The sequence below is a fragment of the Mastigoproctus giganteus genome, chromosome 8, assembly GCF_048544385.1.
Source record: "Mastigoproctus giganteus isolate SK-2022 chromosome 8, ASM4854438v1, whole genome shotgun sequence".
Classification (NCBI taxonomy): domain Eukaryota; kingdom Metazoa; phylum Arthropoda; class Arachnida; order Uropygi; family Thelyphonidae; genus Mastigoproctus; species Mastigoproctus giganteus.
In genome coordinates this window covers 169,631,970-169,647,924 of record NC_143582.1, presented here as the reverse complement: position 1 = coordinate 169,647,924, position 15,955 = coordinate 169,631,970, and the positions used below count along the sequence as shown (strand labels likewise).

At 35.1% G+C, this 15,955-nt stretch overlaps 1 protein-coding gene across 1 annotated transcript in view; it reads right to left on the bottom strand.

The window, feature by feature from the left end:
• The window catches only part of Nup98-96 (nuclear pore complex protein Nup98-96), a 770,989-nt gene that overhangs the window by 28,084 nt on the left and 726,950 nt on the right, over positions 1–15,955 (bottom strand). Inside the window, exons 35-36 of the mRNA XM_090379042.1 lie at positions 13,271–13,394; positions 4,444–4,583 (exon numbers count right to left, since the gene is read on the bottom strand). Of these exons, the coding sequence (XP_090235168.1) occupies positions 4,444–4,583; positions 13,271–13,394 (264 nt within the window). The remainder of the gene's footprint in view (positions 1–4,443; positions 4,584–13,270; positions 13,395–15,955) is intronic.

Here is a 15,955-nt window from a genome sequence, read left to right as displayed (position 1 = left end):
ATATTTAAAACCTTAATATTTATGTACAAGATTTGCTAAACTTTTAGAGTAACCATGCTTACCCTGTTACCAAATACATGGTGGTAAGATCACTCTAAAATATCATCATTAGATAAATGATGAGATTTTAGAGTGAAATACAAAATAAAGGATTTTATCCCTACAAGAATAATTTTGTTAATGTGATCTGAGAAAATGTTGGGATCAAAAGTTATAAAACAATAATTCAACCAAAGAAAAGAGGAACAGAAATCACACTGGATATTTCATCCTGTATTCCTGAAATTCCAAGCATGAGGCAGAGAATGGGAGTGAGAAACTCTAGTGGAGAAGTCATCAACAATTTGTGATCTGAGGTGCCCAGTGGACCACTAACAATGATCCTGTATTTTGAAGCATTGTTGGCAAGAAAAAGATCAAGAGCGTTGCTATGTGCTTAGGATTGTCTGGAATTGACTGATAAATGAAAAAGCTGTGCGAGGGTATTAGTAACTGCAAACATGTAAGCTTCCTGATCAGCTGGGTTAGTACAAGTTAAAAACTGAATCCAGTGGAGGTTTTGAGTATTGAGATCACAAAGGAAAATTACATCTTATTGTTAGGAAAGTTAAATTGGAGAAAGTAAAGGTTCAAAGAAAGGAAATCCAAGGGTTCAGATCGATTAGTGCAGTTTGGGAGAATAATATACATAAGAGATGAATTTGTCTGAGTGGGATAGAAAGATATAGGAGATGAAAAAGGAAATGCTAAATTATGACATCCCTGACAAGAAATATCAGACTGGACATATGCACAAGTACCAGATTTGAAGTCAAAATGATAAAGTAGCAGTTATGGGACTTAGCAGTTATCTAACAAATTTACAAATCACATTCTTAAAAAATTAAGGAATTCAATATTTGGATATGAGGTGTGTTATAAGAACAATGCTTTATTCAACATAAAAAAAAAAAGCCTTTTTACAGTTTAAAAGGGCAGGATTGTGGAAGCTCATGCATCAGGTGCTTACATATCAGAAATTTCTTATTAGTTGCTCATGGTCACTGTGGTTAAGGTGCACAAAGAATGGTGTTGAACAGGTCAAACCATTCCCCCACTAACATAACTGTAAAGGATTACACAAGGTGAACATTCATGGTGAGGGACGAGTGCATGTTGTAAAGGCTCAATGGCAGGTCGCTATGTGAGAGTTGATACTGTAATACAATACAGGGAATGCAAGAACAATATCCCAAATGACAATGTACACTCATACATATACACTCAATAATGTACACTCAACATCCAATTACTGTCCAACTTCAAACCCACAGAACCAACTTTTCATCTTCCTCATTTATTCATTCAACTGCCGCTTTCTGGAACAACCTTCCTTCATACGTATTTCCTGAAAATTACAATCTACAGAAGTTCAAGTCCAATGTCAACAAATATCTTCTTTCGTCTTCTCAACCTCCAACCCAAGCACGATACTAAGTACTATAGGTTCTAATACCTCTCGTGTTTGGGGTTCGCATAAAAAAAAAAAAAAAAAAAAATAGGATTCCACAGCAGACAACCAAAAAGACACCCTCTCCTCACTGCTGATCACGTTGACAGTGAATTCTGTGGTGTCAACAACATACTAGTTAGATATACTGAAGGACTTGAAACGAGTGCTGGTCGGATGGAATGCAAATACCTAGTGAAACATGCTAATGAATGCCTTTGTGTGTCACTATGTTATTTGTTATTTTGTTTTAGGAGCATTAGCAACTAAGGCCATATTGCTCCGGGATATGCGGCAGTCATTACCTGAAATTTCCGCATCCTCCGTATTTGGTGGTGACGGGCTTGAACCCTGGTATAATTAAGAAGCGTGTGCTACGCACTGCTGCTCCTTCCCACCTGGCTATGGAGGTGCCCTTTGTGTGTGGTACAAGCAACGTGAGTCCATAGACTCATTGTGCATGGTGCCTACTGTCCAGGCAGGTGGTGGTGGTTGCTTAATATGGGGCATATTTTGCTGGCAAGAACTAGGACCTTGTGTGCATATGAAACAAAATTTCTGAATGAAATACTAAAAGACTCTGAAATCTATCAGCAGTCAATAAAAACTGTCCACGACCCAAGTTTAACGGGTTGTGTTCCCAGGAGCAAAACTCAAGGGCACGGAAATACTCTTAACAATTTTCTCTCTAACCCAGAATTAAACAGCATAGCTCGTCTAGCCAGAGGAGGAAATCTTCCCAACTGCCCAACCCAGACTACGAGGAAGTAGGGCTAGCTAAAGTGGTTCTAAACTAGTTAAACTGGCACCAATTAATTATAACAAAGCAAGAAATAAGAAAGCAAAATTTTAACTCAAAACTCGCAATTAAATTTTATATCTGTCGGATAACTCACTTTGCTAAGCACCCCAGAATAGCCCCTGGGGTTGGCCAGTAGGTACTGTGAAAATCCCAATCATGATAACAAGATGCATCTGCATACCCTTCTCTTTTCAACATACATATCAGAGCATTAACCTGATATACAGCTGGCCCACAATTTCTATTGTCGTATTTTCGCCAATAATGAGCAACTGATGGAAAAGTTCGAGAACTCCTGGTCTAGATCATCAATATATGATGGAGCATTCATGGTTCAATAAACTTCAATCAGTGGACCTAGTCCATACCACACCTCCTCCATCAGACTGAACTGGTATGTAGCGTGACTCAAAATTAAAGAGGAATAATTTCCCAGTTGCAATTTGGTGTAACTTTCAACCTTTCTAATAGATGATATACAACAGTTTTTGTTATCAGCTTCGTGCCCCTGTTTCTTTGTGCTTACTTTTTTATAGCACATCAGCTACTGAAGCTATACTGCACTAACAAATGTTTGTAGACTATAGCTTTTCCATAAAAATGCAATGCATGCATACAAAAATGCAATTCATGCACATAGCAGAAATACAGAATTTCCCAATGTGAGTTTATAATTTCAAACTCACATTATCTAGGGCGTGGCGGGAAGATAACCAGCATCTTAGGGTAATTCAGCATTTTATACCTATCTGGTCATTTCACAGGTTCAGTGTCACCTCTGCTTTTCTATTTCTTCCAGTTGTTAACTTCGAAATATTTAATTCCTGAGCAAACAGTATGCACAGACATTTTGCCCTATATGACATCCAGCTATCATTTGTGAAACTTTGTTAGCCCTTTCTGTGTGTTCAATGTTCAGTAAGCACCTGGGCTAAACACCGAACACCTTTAGAGGTCAAAATATTTGTATATTTTGTAGTGACACACAATTTCCTGCATTCAGAGGGACATTCTATGACTTTTATTGGAACAGTGTATGTGTAGACAATATCTGTGATCAATTCTTTAACATTTTGCATACTGTTTGGAAATTCATTGATCTGCAAGTGAGTTTCTAGACAGTATGTGAGCTACTTGGAGTCTGCTATTTTTCAAGCATTTGGAAGTTTTATAAAAACTGTAAAGCTATGAACATATTTTTTCCTTTTTGATTCTACAGCCAAATATAAAAGTGAGATTATATTGTAAAACAAAAAAAAAAAAAAAAAAAAAGAGAGAGAGAGAAAGAAAGTAAGGTTTGAGGCAAACCGTCTATATATGCCATCATAGAAAATTTCGTATATTTCTAGGTTACTTTGCATCTGTCTTTACTAAAGAAAGACCCTTTGTGCTGAGAAGAGGTGCACTCAAAAAGGTTAGTTAAGCTGCTAAAATTTTTGACCTATTGGTCAAAAATTTTAACACAAACTAACACACACCACAAACTAGGAATGTGCAGGAAGGTTCAAAATTCTTTAAAAAAAATACAAAAAATTCTGAATTGGAAATGAAATATTTTAGATGAGGCAAAATGGATAAGATACAAAATTACATCACAGAGTAAATTTTAATGGAAATATAAGGATACCACCAAGTGCCATTAATTGTTTAATATACAACTGTTTTCATGAAATTTCATCCCATTCTAATTTTCCTATTTTGTATAAAACTATCCCTGCACAGTAAGCATAAATTATTTTAAAACTGATATTGAGCCAATTTATCACAACTGGGTAGATGCTGTTTTGCTAACAATGCAAAAGTTGTGTGTGTGTTTTATATTAATTAAAAAGAATTGTTCTGCAGTATTTTGTGACTATTTCTAATTTAGATGAATTTAGCCCACAGATGCAAGGAAATTCATGATTTCTTTGCAGAAGGCAAAAATAACCACTGCCAGAACAATTTTTGGACATCTGCTCACACAGAAGGGCATAAGGAAAGGTAATTTCATCTGTTAAATTTAAATTTCAATAATTTTCAACAACTCCAGAGAAGAATGGGAATTAAGTGAATAAAGAAACAACTTTAAAACTAATAAACTCCAAATATCCATGAATATATTATATTATAAAACATAATTTTAAACAAACCTTAAAAATCAGAGACTCACCTTCACCACTTTATCAATAGTCTGACTAATGTTTATATAATCAAGAAACACTTGTCCTCCTGTGTTCCAATCCAAAATTGTACTGGATCTTTCTGGCAATGCTAACTTCTCTAAAAAGTTTTGGAGATATTCATAATTTTCTGGAAGAGAAAGTAAGTTTTAATATACGCATTTATGTTATTAAAATATAAAGATAATAGCTATATTTATTGTGTTAAGTGTGGTCTTTTGACGTGAATAACGTCTATGCCAGGGGTACCCTACGGCGCTCAAAGCTGTCACGAAAAGAAAAATGTCTAACCGCTGTTATACCTCCGAAACTAATAGACAATAGTGGAAACAATCTATACTTATTTTGTCGAGTATATAATGCTGTCGACGAATATGCAAGAAAAAATTAGAAATTTTGATAATTAATATAATTTTTTTCGAAAAAAACTCTTTTATTCGAAATGTGAAATTTCATCATTTGCCTTTGCATCTTGGTTACTTTCACTCTCAGTAACTTCTAAACTATGATAGATAGACATAAACAGTAAGTGACAAAATTGTTCAGTAGGAAACAGTTTTTACATTTATAAATAGTTTTGAAATAGCTCTTATGGTTCCTGAGTAATAATGATACAAAGTTGAGAGAGTTGAAAAATTCGAGCATTTTCAAGTTTGTTTTTGCAATATCTTGAAAACTATAAATGTCAGACAAAACAGTAAGCAACAAAATTGGTGCCCTTTGAGAGCTCTACAAGGATATATAACTAGATTTCAAATTGTATTTTTAGTTTTCGAGAGTTGAACAACTCGTTAAAGTAACTACTTCATTCAGTTACTTCGCATTTGTCAAGCAGTGAAGTTGTATCTCATTTAGTTAAGTTGTGACGATGCCAAAAGTTACATCAACTAAACATGTTCAAAGATTTCAATAAAATCACAAATCTAATGTTGAAAAGCAAGCAAAGTCAGCAGTGGAATGCAAGAGAGAGAAAGTGTTATAAGTTAGCTTCAAAAGAATTTGAAAAAACGTTTTTGAACAACTCATTCGGATATGTCTAGGTGTTTGTGACAGACTGTGGTTTCAGAATGATTTGAGATTACCAAAGCCAAACTATATACAAATTCTTGAAGATAAATTTTCAGAAGCAGAAAACATGGCATTTTTTATGTTTTGCAATACATGCTTCACAAGCTTAGAATTGGGAAATGTACTGTCGTTATCCAAGTCTAACAGCTTCATATATCATCCGTTTCCACTGAATTTACCGCCATTTGATTGTATAAGCGAACGGTTCATTTCGGCTAGATTGCCATTCTTCCATATTCGTCATTTGCGATATGAAACTGGTAGTTATGGTATTGTCGGACAAGTCATAAATGTTCCAGTCGACATGAATAATATGGTTAGAGAGTTGCCTCATGCTTTAGATGATGATTATACATTCAACTTTCACATCAAGAGGCGTTTGATTCATAAATCGACTTACTTGCAGGGATATGTGAGAAAAGAAATGGTCAAATCGTAGCTAAGGTATTTAATCAATACTCCACTGTACAAACGTTATCAACATCACAGTCGATTGTCAGTTGCATGCTACAGTTTCATCGAGATTTACCAAAAGCTAACATGTGCAGATAATGTAGAAAAGATCGCGGTGTCTGAAAGTGATATCGAATTACTTATGGCACAGCAACACACTTTACTTTGGAATGAAGACAAATATCTTGCAATTGCTCCTGGACAACACAATCAACTGATATCGATAGTTTATGATGAACATGCAGAGGAACTGTCATTTCCAGCGATATACTTAGGCCATCTGCGTAAATTTAAAGATGGATTACGTGTTATTCCGTTTATAATGGCAACTAGCGAAATAAGACGAAAAGATCGCCGAGGAGTAACGCCACATCATATTCTATACATGGCGATGAAAATGTTACGCTCGAGAATAACCAAAGGTTTATATTCCACTTTCAAATGAGCCAGAGACACTTCCAACATAACAAAACATGACAGAAGACCAAAGATTTGTTGAAGAATGCGTCAAACATAACTTGTCGTTTCTCGAATCTACTCCAAATTCTGTACACTACTGGTTTCAATGCAAGGAAGATGTCTTTGCTATAATCAGACAACTTGGTAAACCGACCATGTTTTTGACACTGAGTGCAATGGAGATTCTCTGGCCACGTCTCTTGAAAACACTTCAGACTAAACAGTAGCGAAGATACAGAAGTTGACTGACAAATCTTGTCTGATAAATTTGATTGGATACTATGATGTGTTTACAAAGGAACTGGATGCAAAAAATAATTTTAATATCATATATTTGGATTTCAAGAAAGCTTTTGATACTGTTGCACATGGAAGACTGCTGTGCAAATTGGAGAGGTATGGCATTAAGGGTAAGTTGCTACAATGGATAAAGGGATGGTTGAGTGGGAGACGACAGAAAGTGGTAATCAATGGACACTGCTCTTCATGGAATAATGTTATTAGTGGAGTGCCACAGGGTTCGGTGTTTGGCCCACTGTTGTTTTGTTCATCTATCAATGATACTGATGAAGGTATATCAGGCTTAGTGTCGAAGTTTGCAGATGATACAAAGGTTGGCAGGGTTGTTAATGACAGTAATGACAGTGTGCTACCGCAACAGGATATAGAAAAGTTGGGCAGATGGTCTGAGAAGGGGCAACTAAAGTTTAACATTGACAAATGCAAAGTACTGCATATGGGTAGAAGTAACCCCAGAGGAATGTACCAACTGTGTGGTACTACACTTAGGGCGGTAGAAAATGAAAGACCTGGGAGTAAATTTGCAGTCAGATATGAAGTTTTCTGAGCGATGCAGACAGGCTGCAAGAGCAGGTCATGGGGTTTTGTCAATGATATACAGGAATTTTGCTAGAAAGGAAAAGGAGGTGATTATCCCTTTGTATAAGGCAATGGTCAGGCCACACCTTGAGTACTGTACAGGTGACCCCCGCTTAACGCTGATAGTTCGTTCCGCGAAAACAGAGCGCTAAGTGAATCCGCGCTAAGCGAGCACCGTATTCCCATAAGGTAACATATGTATTTGTGAGTTGCGGTCTATTCCATAGGATATTTTCTAATCAATAATAAATGGTAGTGAAAATATGCACCAATGTCGATTAAAAATATTTAATATTCAAAATTTTGTACATATAAAATATTCTACATTATATACACATATAATTATGAGGTAATTAACTAACGAAAATCATGAATTTATTAATTCGATGGCCCTGTGCTCTCGAGTTTTCGTATTTTTGGACTGAAAAATGTGTCAATTTTGGGTTGTGCTTTGGCCCTCTTCCTCTCATTGTACAACATCATGTAGGGATTCATTTCTTTTTTCAAATTTCTTATTACCTTGGCACTTCGTTCCATGTCAGGGTCGTTCTCCCGGAAATAATCACACATTTTTTCGAAGTGTTCAAAAGCGTCACTAAGTCCTTTTGCAATCAGCGACTTCATCGGTTCTTCATCTATAGTATCTTGATCATCATCTCCCTCAATAGCAAGCTCTTGTTCTTTTATAATTTCCATTAGTTCTTCATTAGAGAGGCGATCCCTGTCGTCGATCATCTCTTGTACGATGTCTTCGTCAATTTCGTGTAATCCTGCTTCTTTTCCGAGCTCAACAATTTGTGTTTTAACATTTTCAACGGAATCATCAGGTTCCTGGCAATGCTTTATGCAATTTTTCCAAACTTTCCTCCACACTCCATTCATGGTTTTCTGAGTCACTTCATCCCAGGCACTTGAAATGTTGTAGATGGGGGTTTTAATGTTATAGGATTTCCAAAACTCCTTTAAGCTCGGTACATTTTCAGTGTTGATGGCTTTAATAGCTTGGGAAAAGGTGTTCCTTATGTAGTACGCTTTAAATGTTGCAATTACTCCTTGGTCCATTGGTTGGATCAGAGACGTAGTGTTTGGAGGCATGTAAAAAACTTTTATGTGATTGTTCAAGTCTTCTAAGCTCTCTTTGCTTGGGTGTCCTGGCGCATTGTCCATGATTAGAATAGCTTTATAACCAATGTTATTTTTTTGCACAATATTTTTCCACTGCAGGACAGAAGAACTCAGCATACCAATCAATGAAAAGCGGCCTGGTTACCCAAGCTTTTTTATTAGCCTTCCAGATTACAGGTAGGTTTGATTTAGCTAAACCTTTAAGAGCCCTTGGATTTTCGGAATGGTAAACTAAAAGGGGTTTTAATTTAAAATCCCCCGCAGCGTTACCACCCAATAACAAAGTTAACCGATCCTTCGCCGCTTTGAAGCCTGGAATGTTTTTTTCTTCTTTCGATATGAAACTTCTTTTAGGCATTCGTTTCCAAAAAAGACCTGTTTCATCTATGTTAAAAACTTGTTGAGCAGTATAACATCCCTCTTCAATAATTTTAACAAATTCTTTTTTGAAAGTTTCGGCTCCTTGTTGATCTGCACCTGCAGCTTCTCCCTGTATTGCTACGTTGCGCAGGTTATAGCGCTTTCTAAATCTATCAAACCAGCCCTTACTAGCGTTAAATGGTTCCACATTTTTTCCGGGATGAGCTTCCTTTAAATCTTCATATAGGCTCTTCGCTTTTTCTTTAATAATAATTGAACTTAAAGGAATTCTACGTTGAACGTTGTCTTCAATAAAATTATGTAGAAGTTTCTCCATTTCAATCATAATAGCCGGCCTAGCCCTGGTCAATTTAGTTTCCTGCAGGGGAACAGCTGTTTTTCCAGCTGCTAAAATTGATTCTTTATTTTTTATGATTGTTCTTACAGTTGAACCTGCCAGTCCTAAATTATTGCACACATCCACTTGTCTTTGACCGGAATCAATTCTCTTCAAAACGTCTAATCTAATTTTCAAACTCAATGTTTTTCTTACCTTTCCAATCTTTGCACCGTGTCCAGACATTGTTGCTTTTTCATTCTTATCCGCCATAACTCTCTGCAAATGTAACTGCGTTGCACTGATTGTGATACGATGTTCGAGTACAGTAAACTGTCTGTATGTCTAACACTGTATGCACTGAATGATATCTAGAATTCCTCTGGCAAGTGAGCTGAAGACGGTGACAAATGTTTTATTTATCTGAAAAGTCCGATTTTACCGTGCAGTAAAATCAAATGGTTGTTTATTGCAGGAAAAGTACTGTAAATCAATTATGGTGTGACTCATGGAGAATGTTTATGGAATTTCCAAAACAGTAAAACAAACAAATTTTATGTACTTCGGGTAACCACAAGGTCAGAGGAGTTCAGAAGACAAGAGAATACTGTACAAGAAACAGCACCGCATTTAGCACTGATGGGATTGATTGCGTGAAAAACTTTCGCAAGTTATAGTTCCCACAGTAAAACAAAAGAAGAGATAGGGAATAAATCTATTTTTAGTATCTTTCTATTACAGGTCAGAACAGAAAATGCAGACTTCGTAACAACATATGACACTGGATGGTAAATCTTTTCAACTTGAGTACAGTACTAAAAAAGAATTTCTCCCTTGAAACTATCCACACCAAGAAAATAAGAGCATGTTGAAAGTTTCAATTTTGTTCATAGAGTAGAAATTATAAAAAATAATTACTGTAGTTAATTTCATGGTGGCTATTTTCTCCTTTTGCCAAAAAAAAAAAAAAAAAAAAAAAAAGGCTCAAAACAGACTGGACTGAAGACGGATTTGACAAAAATTCAATCTGTATGCTAGTAAAATAGCGTTACAGTGAGTTTTGACAGCGTTATAATCAGATACGGGTTATAATGTAAGAACAGCGTTATAGCGAATCAGCGTAAAGCGAACCGCATTATAACGGGGGCCTGCTGTATAGAGGTCTGGAGGCCTCATTTTAGGAAGGATGTAGAGTTGCTAGAATGAGTACAGAGAAGGGCAACAAGATTGGTGAGAGGAACAAAGGGGTGCACTTATGAAGAAAGGCTTAAATTTTGCAAGTTGCAGCATCTGGAGACCAGTCACCTGCAAGGTGATCTGATTGAGGTGTATAAGGCCTTAAATGGGTTGAGCACGCTGAATTCTGATGGGATTCTCCCACTTGCTCAGATTAAAAACCTAAGGGGGCATAAATTCAAATTGAGGAAAGACAGGTGTAGAATAGATGTACAGCAATTTGCCTTTAGCCAGCTGGTGGTTAATTGCTGGAACAAATTTTCATCTGTTCTTATGGAAGTTGATAGCTTAAATAAATTCAAGGAGGAACTGGACAAACATTTAGAGGGAATGGTTGTGTTAATATTTTTATTTTTTTTGGCTGATACTCATCAGCCAAAAGCCTGATAAGCTCATATGCTTGCTTTCTTGCATCACATGCCTCTATTACTATTACTATTACTATTGCCATACATTTCTATAATATTTGCATGTACTATTTTTCTGGATTGGAATCTGTAATTTCACCATTTGTTTCTTTGCCAGTCTGAACACATGCACCAACAAGCAAACATCCATTTATGGTTCAATTCAAAACCCACCAGACAAATCTTCATTTATTCTCTATATTTATTTCTTGCAAATACATCTTACACAATAATTACAATGTTAACAAGTTTTTTCCAATTTCTCAACCCATCTGCAATAAATTCTGATAAAGTAATATAAACTGGATTGTACAGACTAAAGAAAATTTTGATGGCACAAATAGGAGAACAGAAATCTATTGAGACTATACTCTCTCTTCTGCCAGCTTATGAACTAATGAAAAGTGCTAAAATTTTGAGAGATAGAGAGAGAGACTGAAAGCCAACTGACGAAAGAAACATTCCACGACTGGACCAGCTCATTCTTCAATTTTGAAAACATCAGTGTGTGCAAACTATTGAAAATCTTACCAAAAGTTTAAACGTATATAATTCAAATGGAACAAAAAAATTTTGTTCCGTCTGAATTATTTACCAATGCTATATTATGTCAGGTGAAAAAAGTGCAAGTATTACTGGATGAAAGTAGGCAGCATTTTCATAACCCTTAAACTAAGGAAACACAGTGGGTTGACTGACTGTGGTTCCTATGATATGACAACCTCCATCTCAAAGTACAGCAGACTCTTGATTTACTGGGATCGGATTAACTGGGACAGTTCAAGACTCCAAATTAAAAAAAAAAAAAAAAATCAACCAGAAATCAAAAAATTAAAGTAATAACAAAATAGGTAGAAACAGAAGTTTTGCAAATTGTAAATAAGCGATAAGAAGTGGGTATTATAAGTTGTCATTGGGAGATTAGTGTGCCTATTATCTTGCAACCCCCGCTGTCTTCACACAGGCCACTCAAAAAAAAAAAAAAGTTTAGTTTGTTTTAGAGCGTTGCGTCAATTGTGTTCCATTGCACCGCAAAAAGACAAATTTCATTTCGTTATTTAGGTCACAGATGTCAAAATTTTTTTATAGTAAGTATGCTTTTTTTTGTTTAGAAATTACGAAAATGATAGGTAAATGCAAAAGAGTTACACTTTCAGTTAAACAAAAACTTGAAATTATTCAAATGTTTAAAAACTGAAAATGGTGCACTCATTAAATCTATAATGAACCATTATAATGTTGGTGACCAAACCATATGCAACATTGTAAAAAATAAAGGGAAGCATTATGTTGGTCACACGAGTAATGCGTGGTAAATTTTTTTGGTTTTTATCTATTGTCATATTTTTTACGTAGGTTGCTGAACATTTTTCGATACAGTAAGTCCCCAAACTTGTGCAACTTCGGATGTAAATTTTTTTTTTTTTTTTAAGGGTTGTAAAATTAAAAAAAAAAAATAAATAAATAAAAATAATAATAATAATAAAAAATAAATAAATAAAAATAATAATAAGCAATCAGTAATGACAATCATGGCACACACAAATTGTACAAGTGAGATATGGAGTAACAAGCAAAAAAATAGGAAAGAAGAGAAGATTCTTAAAATTCATTTGGTTTTTGTTTCTGTGCAGGGGACACACATTTCACCTTAACGTAAAAACTCGCAGAATTCCACCTGTTTGCATTATCACAAATGCAATAAGATTGAGTTTACTACCTGTTTATAATTATAATTATATGCACTAATAGAAAAGCCCAATAAACTGAAAACGGCAAATTGTTTTTATCTGGTTGTGACCTCCAGAAATGTGCTTTAGTAAAATGTGAGCTCATGTGGAGTGATAATAATGAGTTTTCGCCTTAACCCTGTGAAGTTCTTTACAAAAAATTTCATTTTGACCATTAAGATTAAGAGAATAAAGTTACAGTGGCACTAGTAAATCTACCAACTAAAGGAAAGCGATCGATTTGGATCAGAAAATTAAAATAATAAGGATGTATGAAAATGGTCAAACATTAACAAGTATTGCGCTGAATTCAGATTTGTCAATACATTAGTCATTATTCCCGAGTTATGTAAAACTCGAATTATGTAAAAAAGTCCTGGAATGTATCTCTTATGCATGTCGAGGACTTCTATATTTTTGTATGAACCGGGAAATCAATTATCCAATATTTTTTTTTTTTTACCATCTATCCCGGAAAATCGAGTGTGTACTGTAATACCTCAATTATAGTATAGGCACTTTTCTTTAGTTCATAAATTGGAAAAAAAAAAATTTATAGTATAGTCTAATCTATTAAGATGTCCATGTTCTTTTGTATGTGTTTTAAAAATTCCTTTTATATTCTGTTTAACACAAAATATATATTATTTTATCATTCCATTCCTTGATTCTTCACTACATTTTTACACTCACTTAAGACCAAGTTGTTGAAAGATATGTGGTATTAATAAATTAATGTAAAGGATTAAAAATAACTACTTACCATTAATAATAGAATCTGCTGCTAAGTATTTCATAATAATCTCATGACTTTTATTCCAACATTTGGCTTTCAGTAGGTACCATGCCTGGTCTGCAGGCTTGTTTAAAGATTGGGCCTTTGTAGCCTGTTTATATATAAATCAGAAGTTAATATTTTATTTATATATCAACCTTTTCTGTGAATATGTTAAAAGCCTAAGGTCTGGGATTTACTAGTTTGTGGTTAATCTGAAAACAAGGACGCAAAAATATAAGCATGCACTACATATTTAATGGGTGGCAATTTTCCCAATCAAAAAAGCATATTAAAAAATATAATTATCATAATATACAATTCTATCTCTGAAATGCAAATGATTATATTAATTTCTATATTATATTCTTATATTAATTCTTAGAGAGAATTAATTTCTTGGGCCCTCCCATCAACTTCCCAGAAGGGAAGTCGATGGGGCCCAAGGTTCTAGTAACCTACCATGTGACACTTCCCTAATTTTGCCACAGAACAAATAATCAAGTATACAATGCTCTGATTCAAGAGAATTTAGTTTTATTTGGGAGATTCTATTGTCAGGAAAACAGGTAAGATTTTTTGTAATAAGGATAAGCAGAAGATAGTGCATTTGCTGGGGGGTGACAACTGATTATGGTATCAATGGATTGTCAGACTTTAAGGGTAACTGGGGGAGCATTATTATTCATGTGGGGTACCAATGATGTTAAATACACATGAACTAATAATATGCATTGAGTATGAATACGTGTGCCTGCAATTATGCTTAGGCACAATGGGAGAGACTATATGGTGAAAATTCGTGGATTAACTCAAGACTTGGATTCTGCAGATGGAGTACATTTGAATAAAGGTGATGTATGGTTTTTGCCAATATCCAAAAGAGGAAAACTGCTAAGTGGAATGGGGGAATATAGATATGCATATGATATGGGTCAAGGATGTAGTGCTTGCACATATCTTAAAAGTTCATGTTTATTGTTGCTACAGCTGATATTGACAAAATGTACTGATAGTAGCAATGTTTAAAATGAACAAGATGTTAATGCTAGGGAAACCAGCTAAATAGCTTCAATGGGTATAGCAGGGTATTAAACTACACAAGAACATTTAGTATTAAACGTGTCTACAGTAATTCCAGGAGTATTGTCAATAAAATGAGTGAATTGGAATTCCTAGTCAAAACTGAACCAACATTGAAACAGCAGGGTTAATAAAAAACATGGCGTTATCCCAAAATAAGGGACAATGGACATCTAGAGTCTCTGAAGCATGCAGTTGTTGAAATGTATAGCATGGTAATGTAATCATACACCACTCTGTAAAAGATAAATCAGTGAGCAGTAAGGCTTTTCCATGGTGGATCAGAATTCTGATGGATGTTATTATCCATCAGAATTCTGATCAAGTTCTAATTTTGTAATAGTTTTTTAAGTTGAAAACTGCAGGTCATGGTTCCCTGGATTTGGATTCATAAAAAGGAGTCCACTGGGGATTATACATATATTTCCAATGGGATGTGTGAGAAGATTTTGTATTTTTGTTGCATATATGCATAACAGGTTTGTCTCCTCAGTGGGAGTTAATTTGCTTCTATATATAAAATGGAGTTCTATAAGCTTCACAAGCTGCCTGAAGAGCACTATGATAAACAGTACAAGCACTCCCTGACTTATGCAAGGGTTGCATTCTGCGTAAGTCGAAATTTCCCTAAATGCTTATGCAGCAATCACAACTATGCTTGCTGAATTTGATTGAAGCAAAAAAGAAATGCTTGACGAACATGTAAACAGAATTATTTATTCAGTTTTTTAAATCTCATTCGTAGGAAAAATTACAAAAAAGGGAGAGGACAGGCAATAACATCAGCAAGTTTTACCTTTTGAGCATCATTGCCAGAATTAATGTCTCCAGCTGATAAGTGCGGTGCTGCAGAGGTTGGGGGCTGTGGAAATTTAGAAGGGTTTTTTCCCCAACACATCACAAAATTTCTCTTCTGCTGCTTTAGAATTGGCACTGGTGACTTCACTGCATACTTTAAGCTTGTGGAAACCAGCGCAATGCTTGAACCTAGTAAACCACCTGCTGCTTGCCACGAACTTGACTTGACTTGGGGTTTTCACTACTTATCCTTAATATCTTCATAAATACTTGTTGCTTTTGTTTGAATGGTCATTAGACCCAGGGGCACTCCCTTCTGAATCTGATTTTCAATCTTCGATATAGCCTGAACACTGTTGATCTCAACTGCGTAGTTCCTTTAACATATTCTTTTATACGCGCACTGTCCTTTAAAATAGTATTCACTGTTGAAGCAGCAAGACCTGATTCCTGTGCAATAGATGACAAACTTTGTCCTGCTTCATACTTAATCATTTTCATCTTAATTTCTAAATCAATTTTGTTAATATTCCTAGCACTTCCACCACCTGCACTTTTCATTGGTCGCTTTCCCTTCATCATTGTAATAAGTATATAGAAATGAAGAGAAGATTCTGAAAATGTATTGATGTTTTTTATATGATTGAAGATTTCAGTGAAGAGAACACATTTCACCATAATAACGTAAAAACCCACACAATTCCAGTTATTGGGATTATGGCAAATGCAATAAGATCGAGTTTACTACCTGTTTATAATAGATCGCACTAACAGAAAAGCCCAATAAACTGG